Source organism: Rhineura floridana, chromosome 8 (assembly GCF_030035675.1).
Source record: "Rhineura floridana isolate rRhiFlo1 chromosome 8, rRhiFlo1.hap2, whole genome shotgun sequence".
Lineage (NCBI taxonomy): Eukaryota > Metazoa > Chordata > Lepidosauria > Squamata > Rhineuridae > Rhineura > Rhineura floridana.
This window is the reverse complement of record NC_084487.1, coordinates 130994358-131010924: the sequence shown is the minus strand read 5'-3', so window position 1 is coordinate 131010924 and position 16567 is coordinate 130994358. Positions and strand designations below refer to the sequence as shown.

The 16567-nt window shown below is 41.7% G+C and overlaps 1 protein-coding gene across 4 annotated transcripts in view; it reads right to left on the bottom strand.

The window, feature by feature from the left end:
- CCDC91 (coiled-coil domain containing 91) overlaps positions 1-16567 on the bottom strand; it is a 178154-nt gene that overhangs the window by 136674 nt on the left and 24913 nt on the right. For all 4 annotated transcript variants that reach the window (XR_009757622.1, XM_061582528.1, XM_061582527.1 and 1 more), the window contains 2 exons: positions 14153-14196; positions 9413-9491 (listed from right to left, as the gene is read on the bottom strand). Coding sequence is in view for 3 of the 4 variants with exons in the window: in XM_061582528.1 (XP_061438512.1) it covers positions 9413-9491; positions 14153-14182 (109 nt within the window). In the remaining variant the exon portion in view is untranslated. The remainder of the gene's footprint in view (positions 1-9412; positions 9492-14152; positions 14197-16567) is intronic.

Below are 16567 nucleotides of genomic sequence, written 5' to 3'. Positions count from 1 at the left end.
ATAGAGTTGGAAGAGGCCTATAAGGCCATTGAGTCCAACCCCCTGCCAAATGAAGGAATCCAAATTAAAACATAGAATCATAGAATAGTAGAGTTGGAAGGGGCCTACAAGGCCATCAAGTCCAACCCCCTGCTCAATGCAGGAATCCAAATCAAAGCATTCCCGACAGATGGCTGTCCAGCTGCCTCTTGAATGCCTCCAGTGTCAGACAGCCCACTACCTCTCTAGGTAATTGGTTCCATTGTCGTATGGCTCTAACAGTTGAATGCCTCCAGTGTTCTATTGGTTCTATTGTCATCCCACTCTAACAATTAGTATGTTATTTTCCAGGAACAATTTTCCTGATGTTCAATCAAAATCTGGCTTCCTGCAACTTGAGCCATTATTCTGTGTCCTGCACTCTGGGATGATCGGGAAGAGGTCCTGGCCCTCCTCTGTGTAGCAACCTTTCAAGTACTTGAAGACTGCTATCATATCTTCCCTCAGTCTTCTCTTCTCAAGGCTAAACATAACCAGTTCTTTTAGTCTCTGCTTATAGGGCTGTTTCTAGTCCCCTGATCATCCTTGTTGCCCTCCTCTGACCCTCTCACAGTTTGTCTGCATACCTCGTAAAGTGAGGTGTCCAGAACTGGATGCAGTTCTCAAGATGAGGCCTAACCAGTGCCAAATAGAGGGGAACTAATACTTCATGCAATTTGGAAACTATACTTGTCAATGCAGCCTAAAATAGCATTTGCCTTTTTTACAGCGACATCACACAGTTCGCTCATATTCAGCTTGTGATCAACAACAATCCCAACATCCTTCTTGCATGTAGTATTGGGGCTAAGCCAAGTATCCCCCATCTTATAACTGTGCATTTGATTTCTCTCTAGGTCTAGAGCTTTGCACTTATCCCTGTTCAATTTCATTCTGTTGTTTTCAGCGTAGTGCTCCAGCCTATCAAGATCCCTTTGAGTTTTGTTTCTGTCTTCCAAGGTATTAGCTATCCCTCCCAATTTTGTATCATGTACAATTTTGATAAGTATTCCCTGCACCTCCTCATCCAAGTCATTCATAAAAATGTTGAAGAGCACTGCGCCCAGGACTGAGCCCTGCAGTACCCATGTTCTTCTTAATGCTTAGTCAAAATTATGTTCCTTGCAGTTTGAATCACTTGGGTCCTATGCTCAGGAGCAACAGTAAACAAATATCCATCATCTATGTGGCAGTCCTTCAAATATTTGAAGATGGCTATCATATTCCATCTTAGTTGTCTCTTTTACAAGCTAAGCATACCAAACTCCTTCAATATTTCCTCATACAATTTGGACTCCAGGCCCCTTACCATCTTTGTTGCCCTCCTCTGGAAATCATCATCATCATCCAGTTGGCTAATATCCCTCTTAAACTGTGGTACCCAGAATTTTACATAGTATTACAGGTCAGGTCTGACCAAAGCAGAACAGAGCAGTATAATTTATTTTCATGATTTGGGCACTATATTTCTGTTGTTTCTGCCTAGTATTGCACTAGTTTTGAAGCCACTGCACTGCTCACTCATGTTCAGCTTGTGGTCTTCTAAAAACCCAAGATCCTTTTCTCATGTTCTCTTGTCAAGCCACGAGTCAGCCATCTTTAGCCACGTCAATTATGAAGCTGTTAAACAACACTGGGCTAAGACAAAACCTTACAGCACCTCACTTGTCACTTCTTTCATAATTTACAAAGTCAATGAGCAATGTTCGGGTACAATCCATCAACCAGACACAAACCCTCTTAAAAGTAGCATTGTCTAGCACATATACATTATATTAAACTTTTTTATAAGATCTAAATACAAAACATTAGTGTATTAAAATGCAATTTTAAAAAATCCTGCATAAACAAATGATCATAAGCTTATTTCCTGTATGCAAGAGTCTAATCCTGCATAGTAAGATGTAAGATCCAAATGCTGACAGCAAGGCCCCATGCTCCAGCACTATAAACCAGCCTTATTCATATATTGAGGCACTGTTGCTCCAGCAGCCTATGAAAGTTCCTGCATGGTTCAGCTGAAATGCACAAGGGGTGACTCAAAGGTAAGGTAAGAAAGGATATAGGGTGTATCAGTGGCTTGTCATTCTTTATCCCCAAAGCACTTGATGTCCTTTGTAGCAGAGATTTCATTACATTTTGGAAGCTATTTATGACCATTAGAGAAGAGCTGGACAGGATTACTCCTTTAGCAAGCCACTGTTTGCATTGCTGGAGCTAAAACAGAGGATATAATAATCCTGGTTGAATACTGAAAGGTGGGAAAACAAAAAGCCATGAGGAAAATAAGACTGCAGCATCAGCATTTTGCTGTTAAATCTATGGCAAGTTTTTTACATGTGCATCCTACCTCTTTTTCTTGCAAATAGAAAGGGAGGCTAGGTAAACCGTCTACACCCTTCAACAATTAATATTTGAGCTTCTATTTCCTATTTCACTACTATGCAGTTTGAAAAGTTAAGGTTGCAGCATCACTATTTTTTTTTAACTGGGCTACCTGCTTTCATTAAGTTCACTGAAGTTTAGAACTTTACAGTGCAAGCCTCAGTCTATTCAAAAGTCCCACTAACTTCACTTACTCCCAAGGAAGTAAGTATTGGACTGAAGCCACAGAGACTCAATTTTAAGATAATACGTTTCCATTTAAAATTCTTACCTATTTTCCCTCACATTATGAAGAAAAGTATTTAGAACATCAATGAGAAGGCTTCAAATACTCAATGAAAGGACATTCTGACCCTTATGAGAATTTTTTCAGATAATGCTGATCTTTAGGGAAGTTGCATGAAGGAGCACAAAAAATAGGGCTGTGCTTCAGACTCGACCAAGTCCCAAACTGAATCAGGCTGGATGGGGGGGGGGAGCATCTGGGCAATGGTCAAGTCAGGTTCAGACAGCCATGTATTGCCTTAAATTGGGTCAGGAGACCCAGAGCGATCCAGGGCTGTCGGAGTGTGGGGCATCAGGCAGGTAGGAGAATAGCTTAGTATCACAGTAGTGTAGAGAAGGATAATTGGGCCCATAAATAGAAGCTAAGGATCTACCATCAACTGTCCAGAGATTAAAGATCACCTAGATGTGATCATGATTATGCACGTGATCACCCTTAATTTCCTGATAATTTTTGGCAAAGGTTAGGGGAGGCAAGATGGAAGGTTCAGGAAGCCTGACAACACTTCTGCCACCTTTGCTGTTCCCCTCCTTATACCCAATACTTGCACATAGCTGATTGGGATTTGGCAACAATGTCTATGACTAGTGGCCTGAACCTTCTGCTGTCAGAATGAAAAAGCAACCATTCAGGAACAACTCTACCTGACAAACCAGAGCTGCTGGCCACTGTGTCAGGCAGTCTAGATACTGAAAGCCATTCCAGGTGTTCTCTCTACACTGACCTCAGAGTTCTTTCTGCCCACCTGGGAAGCCTATGGGCTTACTTAACCTGAAATTGGGAGTGGGTGATGCCCTAGCAATTGATGTAGCACAAGAATGGGTGAAGCTCACAGGAACCCTATGGAACACTTTGGATGTCAAGGTAAAGCCTCATGGTGGTCCTCAGTTCTGATACTGTTGAAGTAGCTAAATGCTAGGAATTTGTTTAATGATGGTTTACCTGTTAAGAATAAAAGTAGGCTTCCTTAAAAGCAGTAGTGGCTAAAAGGTTGTTGGGGCCTTGACTCAGTTTCCCATGAATTAGTGACTGTTGCAGTGCACTCCACAAAGGGCTGCCTTTAAATGATTTGGAAACTTCAAATGAAACAAAATGTATCACCTTTCTGCTAGTTACAGATGGGCAGTCAAACCAATCTTCTTTCCTGTTCCTTTTAATGACTAATCTGTTGCAGTTTCTGGGTTTTGTTTTTTGTTTTCTTTTGGTATAGTTGTGTTAGTTCATGCTGGTTTTAGCAATATTTTGTATAGTTCAAAATGATTTATTTATTTATTGGATTTCCTCCCAAAGGAGCCCAGGGCAGCAACCATATCAACAAAACAATTTAACAACAACTGAAATGTCTGCTTTTAATCTGCTTTTATTATGGTTTATTTGGCTGTATATATTTTTGTAAACCAGCTTGGGAAAAATTTGGTTTGAAGATCAGTTTATAAATCTTTTTAAGTAAGTAAATAAAAATGTAGTCAAGGGAATAGAGGATGGTTTGGTGTTCTCCGATTTCTTTTGATGGTAAGCAGATAAAGGACAACCCAAGTAACACTCTCAAAACCTAGGAGGCCAGGAAGCGCCTGTAATACTCATACTGCTGTTTGTGAGCAGTCAGTCAAAGACATTTGCAAAGGACCTGCTTGTCTACACCAGCCCCTAAATGCCTTGTACGTCTAAAAGATTCTGAATTGCCAAGACAGGTATTAATATTTTCCTGGGTTACTGCATCTGGAAAAAGAGTACATCAATCTCTCAGATGGCTCAAGAACTTGACTGTGTGATCCTTTGCTGCAGGCTCCAGCATTTCCTCCCTGGCAAGGACTGAAGCCTCTGCCCCACTGAGGAATGTATTGAGAAGTGTGCCAGGAGATGGTAACCTTCTGCCTAGCACACTGCTAAGATCCTCGGCTCTTCATCTTAGGTCTCTTTATGAAGAGATAACAAAATGAAAATGCAAATTATTTCATTATTTGTTTTGTTTGTTTCCCCTTTTAAGGACTAGCATCTGAGCCATTCTCTCTTTTGTTCTTCTTTGAAAGGGCCGGCATTGGACGGATTACTAAGTGGGCTTGATATAGATGCTCAGGATGGAGAAAGTCCAATTCTTTTGAAAGCCCGTAACAAAAACCCCACCAAACCTTATTTGAGTAAAAATACTTGTTACCACCCATGCAATGTCAAAAGCCCAAGTGCGTTATGTTTGTTTTGGATTGGAAGTGTACATTAAGAGCATTTAATTAAGCAGGGGAAACCCTGCTAAAAATTGTGTGTCCTTTTTTTTAAAATTAGCAATATAGTGTCACAGTGCTAAAATACGATAAAACTATAATACTCTTTGATTAAAGCACTATTTTATAGCCAGAAAGGTGCTTTGATTAAAGCCAATTGAGTTTATATAAAATGGCACCATCTGTTGTGACCCAGGAAGGGAGGGGAGGTTTTGAAGCCCCAGACTAGGACACTGAGGACTGTGAAGATGAGCTGGGGGAGGGGACAAGTAGCTGGGTTAGACCACAGAGCCCAAAAATCCCAGTCACTGACACCTCGACTCCCCCCAATTCTGAAGGGCAACCAGTACTGTCAGAGACTACCCCTTTGAAGCCTGTTCTGTTAGACACTCCTCTCGCGCCTGCACCTGCAGCAGAGGCACCACCTATTTCACCTAACATTTCCCAGGCTGGCGCCCCACACACTCCCACAGTCAAGCCAGCTGACTGCCCATCACTCTCAGAGGGGGAAGGGGAGAGCCAGCCCCCTTCAACCTGCATGTGCTGGAGGCAGAAGCGGGGGATTCAATAGACATTAAAGAGGAGCCAACGGCTTCACGCGAAAGCCAACCCTTCTTAAGGGGACGTGGGGGGGGGTCATTGCTAAGTCAACATCGTAGCACTGTAGAGTTATGCTTAGTCAGAGTTAGTCAGGGAAAAGTTCCTAGAAAGTGTAGTTAGGTTAATGAGGCATACTGCTTTTGATGTAACTGTAACTTTAATAAAAAGAGAAAAAAAATCACAGCCACATCTGAGACTGGATCTCTTGACTTCGGGCAGGATACCATCTGCCAGATACATCACTGCCAATATGAAAATGAAAATCACACCTCTTAAAAAAGATGGAAGAGGAGTGCAAAGGGCCTGCCTGCCTGTTGGGGAAGGAAGACTGGCTCTGTTTTTCCTCTTTAGAACTGTTTTTGAAAGCAATTTTTGAACATAAACTTGTGTAGATTTAAAGTCTATAATCAATTAAAACGCCTATCAAGGTTTTAATCAGGTGACAGCCCTATTCTAAGTACAACTGTTTCTGCGTCAGAATTTCAGTGTTCCTCAAATCAAGCATGCTTCCACTATGTGCACATCGTATTACTCTATTAGATTTTGACCTGTGCCCCTAAAACACCAATGTCAAGCACTACAGATTTCATTTTTAGATTAATTCTATAAGAATCACACTACCATATGCAGATATACAGTGGAGAAAATCCTGGCCTCTCACATTTTTCATAACAATGTGTGTTGGGCTTTTTTTCCCCAGACCTCAAAAGCACTCCAAAGCAGATTCACGAAACTCCTCCCCGTCTGGATAACAGACACAGGTGTGTCTTAGCCTCTCAGGTTCTCATTATGCATAAGCAAAACTGCGTATACTCCATGCCAAAAACCACAAAGCCTGTACCAGTGGAATCCTATTTCTGAATGGATATATGCACAGATGCACTGCTTTTGAAATGTATTCCAAAGGCTGTTTTATAGCTAATACTAGAATGACAACAGAAGGAATGAAAAGGGATAACGGGTTAGAATGCTGTTAAGGTGTCAGGAAACAATTGCCAAAAATGAGCAATAGGAAACTGTGGGGAACCCCAAATCCCAACATGGAAAGCCCTACCCTGACCCATCTGGTTTCCATACCTCCAAAAGATAATCCAAGGACCCGTGTGGGACTTGCCTTCTTTATCTATAACAATGTCCAATTATTTATTATTTATTTATTTATTCTTGGGTTTATTAGTCACCCATCTGGCTGGTTACCCAGCCACTCTGGGCGACGTACAAAACAGAATAATACATTACACATTAAGCATACCATAAGCATTAAAATTTTTAAAACATACAGTAAAAGTTTCAACCCATCCCAAAAGCCTGCCTGAAGAGCCAAGTCTTTAAAGTCCGGTGGAAGCTCATCATAGAGGGGGCAATTATTGCAGCTGGTGGGCTTTTTGTACATGTATTCAAGAAATAAGATTCTTATTAATAAATTTATAAAAGTCTAGGCTATAGACACTTTAAAAAATCCAAAATATATCTTATTTATGTCATTAGATCAGGAGTGGGGAAGTGGCCCACACTCCACAGGAGATAAACCTCTGCTGCTCCCTTTTAAACAGCAGGCAGAGGCTTATCTCTAATCACAGTGCTGTAGTGCTTAGCATGAGGACTCAAGATAAGCCTTTGCATAGAATAGTAGAGTTGGAAGGGGCCTATAAGGCCATCAAGTCCAACCCCCTGCTCAATGCAGGAATCCAAATCAAAGCATTCCCGACAGATGACTGTCCAGCTGCCTCTTGAATGCCTCCAGTGTCGGACAGACCACTATCTCTATACGTAATTGGTTCCATTGTCGTCTGGCTCCAACGATTACGATGTTTTTCCTGATGTCCAGTCGAAATCTGGCTTCCTGCAACTTCAGCCCATTATTCCGTGTCCTGCACTCTGGGATGATCGAGAAGAGATCCCGGCCCTCCTCTGTGTGGCAACCTTTCATGTACTTGAAGAGTGCCATCATATCTCCCCTCAGTCTTCTCTTCTGCAGGCTAAACATGCCCAGTTCTTTCAGTCTCTCCTCATAGAGCTTGATTTCTAGTCCCCTGATCATCCTTGTTGCCCTCCTCTGAACCTGTTCCAGTTGGTCTGTATCCTTCTTGAAGTGCGGAGACCAGAACTGGACGCAGTACTCAAGATGAGGCCTAACCAGTGCTGAACAAAGGGGAATACGTCACGCAATTTGGAAACTATACTTTTGTTAATGTAGCCTAATATAGCGTTTGCCTTTTTTGCAGCCACATCACACTGTTGACTCATATTCAGCTTGTGATCAATGACGATTCCAAGATCTTTCTCACATGTTGTATGGCTGAGCCAAGTATCCCCCATCTTATAATTGTGCATTTGGTTTCTTTTTCCTAAGTGTAGAACTTTGCATTTATCCCTGTTGAATTTCATTCTGTTGTTTTCAGCCCAATGCTCCAGCCTCTCAAGGTCCCTTTGAATTTTGTTTCTGTCTTCCACGGTATTAGCTGTCCCCCCCAACTTTGTATCATCTGCAAATTTGATAAACATGCTCTGTACCTCCTCATCCAAGTCATTAATAAAATTGTTGAAGAGCACTGGGCCCAGGACTAAGCCCTGTGGTACCCCACTCGTTACTTCCACCCAGTTTAATAATAATAATAATAAAATTTTATTTGTAAGTCGCCTATCTGTCCGAATTTACGGACACTCTAGGTGACTTACAGCAGCAACAAAATACAATACACAATACAATAAAATACAATACACAATACTATAAAATACAACCATATTCATCAATTAAAACTAACATCAAAAACATCAGTTAATACATTACAAACTAATCTAGCTCGAAGTTCCTGTAGGCCTGCCTGAATAGCCAGGTCTTTAAAGCTCGGCGAAAACTCATCAGGGAGGAGGCATGTCGAAGATCGTAGGGGAGAGAATTCCAGAGGGTGGGAGCCACTACCGAGAACGCCCTCTCTCTGGTCCGCACCAGCCGAGCTGTTTTGGCTGGTGGGACCGAGACGAGATCCTGCGTGGCTGATCTTGTGAGGCGGCTTAATTGGTGATACTGGAGGCGGTCCTTTAGATAAACTGGGCCGAAACCGTATAGGGTTTTAAAGGTCAATACCAACACCTTGAATTGGGCCCGGTAAACCACTGGTAGCCAGTGAAGATCTATCAACACCGGGGTGATATGTTCCCGGCAACGGCTATGCATAATCAAGCGTGCCGCCACATTCTGCACCAGCTGGAGTTTCTGGACCGTCTTCAAGGGTAACCCCACGTAGAGCGCATTACAATAGTCTAAGTGAGAGGAGACCAGGGCATGTATCACTCGTGGGAGTAGTTGTACAGGAAGGTAGGGTCGCAGCCTCTGTATCAGATGTAATTGATACCAAGCTGCCCGGCTCACTGCCGAAACTTGAGCTATGTACTATGTACACAGTGCTATGTACTAGAGATATATAGTGAAAAAAACTAGAATTACTTCTCTATCCAATTACAAAAATTACACCAATAGTCTAGTAAAAGATTTTTAAGGCATCAAATACAATAAATGAAAAGTAGGTCTCATGGGTATAGAAGCTAACTCTACCTCTTTTTGTGGGTTACCTTCAACAATGAAAAGGAAAGTCAAATGGTGTATTTATGCTCTGTGTTTGAAAGAACTGAAATTTCCTATTCATTTGGGCTGAAATAACAAACTTCTATGATAGAGGTTACTTTTCAGTAAAAGCTGCACAGTAGCACTAAATGGAGAAAATGAAAGCAGGGGTTACAAATGTGTATCTCTCGTGAAATATGCTTCAAAAGTACAATAATACTATAACATTGTTTCTAAGTTCACTTCCATAATAGCCACAAAGAAAATATAGGAGTTCATATTTTGGATGCTCCAGTTTGAAATAGTAAAGGAAAAGCTGGTATTGGTAGTTCTCTCTACCTGTGGGAAATGCTGCCCAAGGAATGGCTGGAGAAGTAACTGGTGGTTCACCATTTCCATCCTTATAGTTTTCTGCTGCCTGAAAATGCAAAGCAAATTGTTAGACTGTAAGGTGTGGGCTTTCCAGCGCTATGTCTTGATCAGGTACACATTATGAATGCAAACATGTTTTCTATAGTATCTGACACCCTACTTTATTAATTAAAACCTGGATTTGCCAGCCACCTTTATGAAATTTTGTGGATCCCTCCTCCCTTAAATGTGAAGGGAATACATTGCAAAGAAGAGAATCCATTATACTAATCCAGTTATGTGTGCAGCTGAGGAAAACCTTTTCCTCTGTGCCTACTACTAAAATTCATCTACACTCTTAGTTATATTACATCTCTATTGCTGGAACCTCCATACTACTCATCTTCCAGATATGTAGTCCACAAATGCTGTATGGGTATGTGGAATTAAAATTCACAGGCCTCAAACTTTGGTAAAAACCTTGCAGACCCAGGAGATGATGGGTAGAACGACACTGAAGCATGCTGGAAGAATATGTTGGAAAGGTATGTCACAGAACGTTCTGAGAGAAACGGCTGAATGCTCAACCTTCTAACTACAAAATAGATAAGCATATGTGTGTGGCGCTGATGAAAGCAGCTTTCTGTGTACCTTAGACATTTTGCTATAGGAATGTGATGAAAATTGCATATGGTAGAGAACTTTGGACTTATGCTTATCTGAATTTCTCTCCAAGAGGCTGCTTGCTTTGTTTTGTTTTGCTTTGTTTTAAGGAGGGGCCTTTAATAAAGATCTGAATTCTTCCACAAAGCTCTGCTTCTTCTACATGTGCCATAGTGGACCATGTTCTTGTAGTCTCAGTTTCAGACTATTGCAATTCATTCTAGAATCATAGAATCATAGAGTTGGAAGGGGCCTTGTAGGCCATCGAGTCCAACCCCCGGCTCACAGCAGGAAATCCACAGCTAGAGCATCTCCCGCAGATAGCTGTCCAGCCTCTGCTTGAAGACATCCAGCGAAGCGGATCCCACCACCTCCCTAGGCAGTTGGTTCCATTGCCGAACTGCTCTTACTGTCAAGAAGTTCCTTCTAATGTCCAATCTGAATCTACGCTCCTGCAACTTAAAACCATTAGACCTAGTCCTACCCTCTGGAGCAGCAGAGAACAAATCTGTACCCTCCTCTATGTGACAGCCCTTCAGGTACTTAAAGAGTGCAATCATGTCACCCCTCAGCCTTCTCTTCACCAGACTGAACATGCCAAGTTCCTTCAACCTTTCCTCATAAGACTTGTTCTCCATACCGGCTATCATCCTCGTCGCCCTCTTCTGAACCTGCTCTAACTTGTCTATATCTTTCTTAAAATGAGGCGCCCAGAACTGAATGCAATATTCCAGATGAGACCTGACTAATGCAGAATATAGTGTTCTATGTTGAGCTGTCCTTGAAAACACCCTGGAGAATATAGCTAGTACAGAGTTTTAGCACAAATCTACCAATCGGTGTATATGAGCAAAGACTACATTCACACCATACATTTATTCCACTATGATTTATTTATTTATTTTATTTATTTATTAACATTATTTATACCCCACCGTTTTTCCAAATTGGAACTCACGGCAGCTTCCAGATAAAAAACAGATACAATTAAAACCTACCAAAGTTAAAAGCATATAATACATAAATAAATATAAACAGATATAATTAAAAAATGAACTCTAATTTAAAATAGCATTAAGCTGTTTCTGATAATTAAAAACTATACTCATAAAATCAGAATAATTAAAAAATAAACAAGCAAGAATGATATAACCTCCTTTTGGGCCTATCCTTAGCCGCCTTCGGAATCAAAGGCTTGCTGAAATAAGAAAGTTTTTACCTGTCGACGAAAGGACTGCAGGGAAGAGGCCATTCTTATCTCCTTAGGGAGGGAATTCCAAAGCCTAGGGGCAGCCACCGAGAAGGCCCTATCTTGTATCCTCACTAGTTGTACTTGTGCGGATGGAGGTATTGAAAGAAGGGTCTCTCCTGCGATCTGACAAATAGCCTGGACCCAAGCCGTGTAGGACTTTATAGGTCAGCACCAGCACTTTGAATTGTGTCCGGAAACAAACTGGCAGCCAGTGGAGCTTTTTTAACATGGTCCCTGTAATCAGCCCCAGTTAACATTCTGGCTGCAGCACGTTGTACCAGCTGAAGTTTCCAAGCAGTCTTCAGAGGCAGCCCCACGTAGAGCGCGTTACAGTAAACTAAACGGGATGTGACTAAGGCATGTGTCACCGTGGCCAGATAGGATGGGTCAAGGAACAGGCACAGTTGGTGCACTAATCTCAAATGTGCAAAAGACCTCCTGGCCACTGCAGAAACCTGGGGATCCAAATTTAAAGCTGAGTCCAGGAGGACACCCAAACTGCGAAACTGTGTCTTCAGGGGGAGTATAACCCCATCCAGCACAGGCTGTATCCCTATTCCCTGATCTGCCTTACGACTGACCAGGAGCGCCTCTGTCTTGCCTGGATTAAGCCTCAATTTGTTCACCCTCATCCAATCCACCACTGATGACTAACACCAGTTTAAAACCAAGACAGCTTCCTTGGAAGAAGGTGAAAAGGAGAAATAGAGTTGGGTGTCATCAGCCTACTGGTGGCACCGAACTCCAAACGCCCGAAAAACCTCTCCCAGCGGTTTCATGTAGATGTTAAATAACACAGGGAGCAGAACTGAACCCTGAAGGACTCCACAGGCCAACGGCCAAGGAGTTGAACAGGAGTTCCCCAATACCACCTTCTGGGTTCGCCCCTCCAGGAATGACCGGAGCCACTGCAAAACAGTGCCCCCAAGTCCCATCCCAGCTAGGCGGTCCAGGAGGATACCATGGTCGATGGTATCGAAAGCCGCTGAGAGGTCCAGCAGAACCAACAGGGACACACTCTCCCTGTCCAGTTCTCTGCGTAGGTCGTCCACCAAGGCAACCAAAGCCGTCTCCGTCCCATAGCCAGGCCTGAAACCAGATTGAAATAGATCTACTTTAAACACTCATGGCTTCCCCAAAAGAATCCCAGAAAGTGTAGTTCATGAAGGGTGATGAGAGTTGTTGAGACCCCTATCCCCCCACAGAGTTACAATTCCCAGAGTTGCCTGAGAAGACAGTTTAATTGTTACACCACTCAGGGAATTGTTAGCTATCCCTGATCTATAAGGTCACACAAGGAACATTTCTAATCGCAGTTTTTATTCCAGTGGATTACTTTTTAAATGTGCATTTTCTATTTACTTAAGTTGTATGTCTCTTAAGTTCTACCTCTGAAAGTGAAAACCTACATAGATGACTACTAAGAAATAAGCCCAAATGAGTTCAATGGGACTTACTGCCAGGTAAGTACATACAGGATCATGGGTAAAGTTACCTCTAAGTTATACTGCTGAAAAAGAAATTTAAAAGGCAACTGGCAAAATACCAGTGAAAAGTTTGTGCTTTACTTTGTTAGTGGGGGTTCATATTTTGATCAAAATGTGTTTTAGTTTAAAGGGGTGAGGCCAAAATGGAGGGTTGTGGTTTGAGGAGTAAAAGCAAGGGTCAACAGCCCCCTGATTCTCTGTGCCCATGGACCCCCAGAAACCTAGAGCCAGCTCTGTTGCCAAAATAATTAGGTAAGTTGTGGAGGAATAACAGTAACTGTGATTGTGAGCAGTGGCAATTTTTGTCTCTTTTTTAATTCTTTAAATCATTCAAGTTTTGCTGCCACTTATGGTGGCAACACCAGCAGCAGCAGCACAGCTCTTCTCAACAGATATGAGAATATCCTAGAGTATGTAATAACATTGCATCATTCAATGACTCAATCCAGGGAAAAGGGACTGCCATTTCCCCCCTCAAGACTCTCTTTTGGAATGATGCTACATCATGACATATTGCCATTCCAGGTGTGTTCTGGGTGGGGGAAGGGAGAAAATGGTGGTGGCCAACAAGGAGAGCTTCACCACTACCACCATAGATGGAAGGAGAAATAAAACTTTAATTTTGAAAAAAGTTAAGAGAAACCATGACTGCCTGCCCCCACAATAAGGTCTCCCTGAAACCTGTCAAATAACTTTGGCAGTCTCCTGAAAAATAAAGTGATGAAAGTCACCACTTACAAATTCAGAGGACCATTTCATTTCAGGCGAGCTACATGTTATTTGGTTGAAAAAGCACCACTAGCCTCAGTCAAACACATACTGGGATTTCACACTTCCTCCTTTCAGCAAAGCTCTGGAATTTCCCTGGGTCAGCCCAGAGTTTGGTGGAGACTCTATATATAAAAAAATTAAAACCACAGTTGAGTGTGCTTTCATAGCTATGTCGGAAATGCAATTAAAAGACAGGACGTTGCATTCAACTAGATCCTACTCACAGCAGACCCAGTGAAATTAGTTGTGTCTATTGACTTCAATGAATCTACTCTGAGTAGGACTAGCATTGCATATAACCCGTAATATCAATTTTAAGTGATAAATTATCTCCTTGCTCTTCTCCACAACTAGTAAAACCAGTTGTGCAAAGAAAGAAATATATACATTAAGTTTCTGTAATTTATACATGTCACCCAATTCAGCTCTAAAATGAAGAATCTAAATATAACTATTTTAGCAGATAATTTTAATGTAATTATTAAATGTAATAAGTAAATAAATTAGTTTATTACAACCTTAACTATAAACACACACTTTTTTCTAGCACCATACCTCAAAGCCTCCAAAGTCATCGTCATCCATTCTCCAGGAAATACCTAGAGAACAACATAAGAAGTTCAGTCACAAATATTTCCTGTTCATTTACAAATCCCTCTCTCTTTTAGCTCTGGAATGCCTAAGTTAAAATTCCCTTTAATGATCTACTAGTTATTTCCTAAACCAGGAATGGGGAACCTTGGAGCCAGTCATGACCCAGAAAGGATCCAATTTAGCCCGAGAGGCCATTTCCCCCAATTACTTTAACTAGTGATGTCAGCTGATTGGCAGGAGGACAGGATTCAATCCTGCATTAGTTTCACAAGATTGTGCAGCCATGTGAGCAAGATTCAATCCCCACTCATCAGCGCTTAAAGACCTGTGCAAAAGCACCCTTTGAATCAGCTCGCACATGCACACAAGCTACTTCAGAGAGGCTTTTGTAAAAGCTTTAAGACAGCTCACATGCTCCTATTCGCTCAAAGGCTGTCTTAAAGCCTTTTCCAAGTCTTCCCTCTTCCTCCAGTTAATTTCCTGACATTTGGGATGAAGGGGGACAGGGCAAACTTAGAAAATCCTTTGCAAACAAAAATAAATAAATAAAATATAAATAAATATAAAAATATTAAATAAATAAATTTAATAATAAACAAATAAATATCCTCCCCTCTTCCTTCAAGTCCCCAATGTAGAGAACTTAAGGCTAGAAGGAGAAAGATTCACAAACCCTTATTTCAAAGACTTGGAGGAAGGGGGGTAGATTTGGAAAAGACTTTCATTCTCTCCCTTTGGGCACTGCAGAAAGGAAGAGAAGGAAGTTCCCAAGCACCTGCTGCTTCTGTGTTTTCTCACATAGCAGCAGCGGACACTTGGGAACCCCACAAGCGATTTTGACAGATCAGTAGGGCTGCCTGCCTGCCTGTCATCACTGACTGATAGGTGGTGGCCACATCCACCTGTCAAATTTGGTCTGAAAGGCCAATCCCAATAACGATCTGGCCCATGAAGCCAAAAGGTTTCCCCACCTCTGTACTAAACATAGACGGGCACAATAATCCAAATGAAGGGAAGCTGGTGGGAAGGATTGGGTTGGCACAGGAGGAGCCAGCGGGAAGCTCTGTGGCTCAGCTGAATGCAGGCTGTCAGGAGCTGCATGCAAGAGCTGGAAGGGAAGATATAGCTCCCACGAATAGCTCTACTGGAGACTAAGCAGTCCCCATAGACAACTATTGCAATTATTTTCCTCCACCGACCCTTTCACTGGCAGAATTTTCCTGTGGATCAGGACCTGCGGGAGTGCTCCGAGGAAGACTTGGATGTCACATAAGTCTCCCCATGGCTCCTCCCCCACAACACCCCTGAAACACCCCATTTTCAGGGCTACCGCCGGCTTCCACTGGCTCACCATCCTCCAAGGTGGCCATCCCCAGCAGACCCCCAGCTGAGCCAGCAGGGTCCTGGCAGTGCTGCGGCTAATCCAGGATGAGGGACTTCTGCCGGTGGAGCCCAGTGGCACCAGGAGCCTGCCGGTTCAGCCAGAAGACCACCACATCCAACTCCCTTCAGCCCAGTGCAAATACCCTTAAATAATAATTGCACCCTTAAATAATAATAAATAACAAAATAATGAATGGAATACAGAAGAACTATCTCAGTATTTTTTGATCCTTTATTAAAGATGCACAGGTGGTGTTTTTATAAGTGCATGGAACTTTGTACTATTCTTTGTAAGGAAAAATGTCAATATAATATGCCCAGATGTAAAAATACATAGAAGAACATCACGCCCCTTCTGTGAGTAACTTCACGTTCATCATTTTATGACTGAAGTATCAGAAAGCAAACAGGGATTAATCAAGCCACTCTCTAGGTTTGAACAAATTTTGATTTATGTTGCAAGTATGATAAAACAAAAAGGTGATTCTTCCATTCCCTCCCACCCCTGGCCTCCTGCTGCTGGGTTACGAGTAATTCATAATGTCTTAAGAGAAAGACTCTTGCCAACCTTTTTGGGTCTGTTAGCAAACCAGAGGAACTGTTTGTTTAGAAAAAAAAATTTTTTTTTAATGTCTTAATAGTTTTACATTCAAAGAATCTCAAAGTGAGGCACAGAAAATCAAAATCAAATAAACAGGTAAGAATTTCAAAACACTGTACAAAGTAGAAATCCATGTAAAAAATAGAAATCAAATACAATACCGAAAAAGAAAAAAACCCTCAAACCAATGTACAATATAAAATACAAAAATCAGATACAGTATAAAGGAATCTCAAAAACAATATACAAAGTGAAGGTCCGATACAGTACAAAAACAAATCAAAATACACCAAAGGAACTATAAAGCAAACAAAGAGAATAAATCTCAAAACAGGATACAAAATTAAAATCAAGTACAGTTCAGCATATTAATAATCAAATAAAAACCTTTA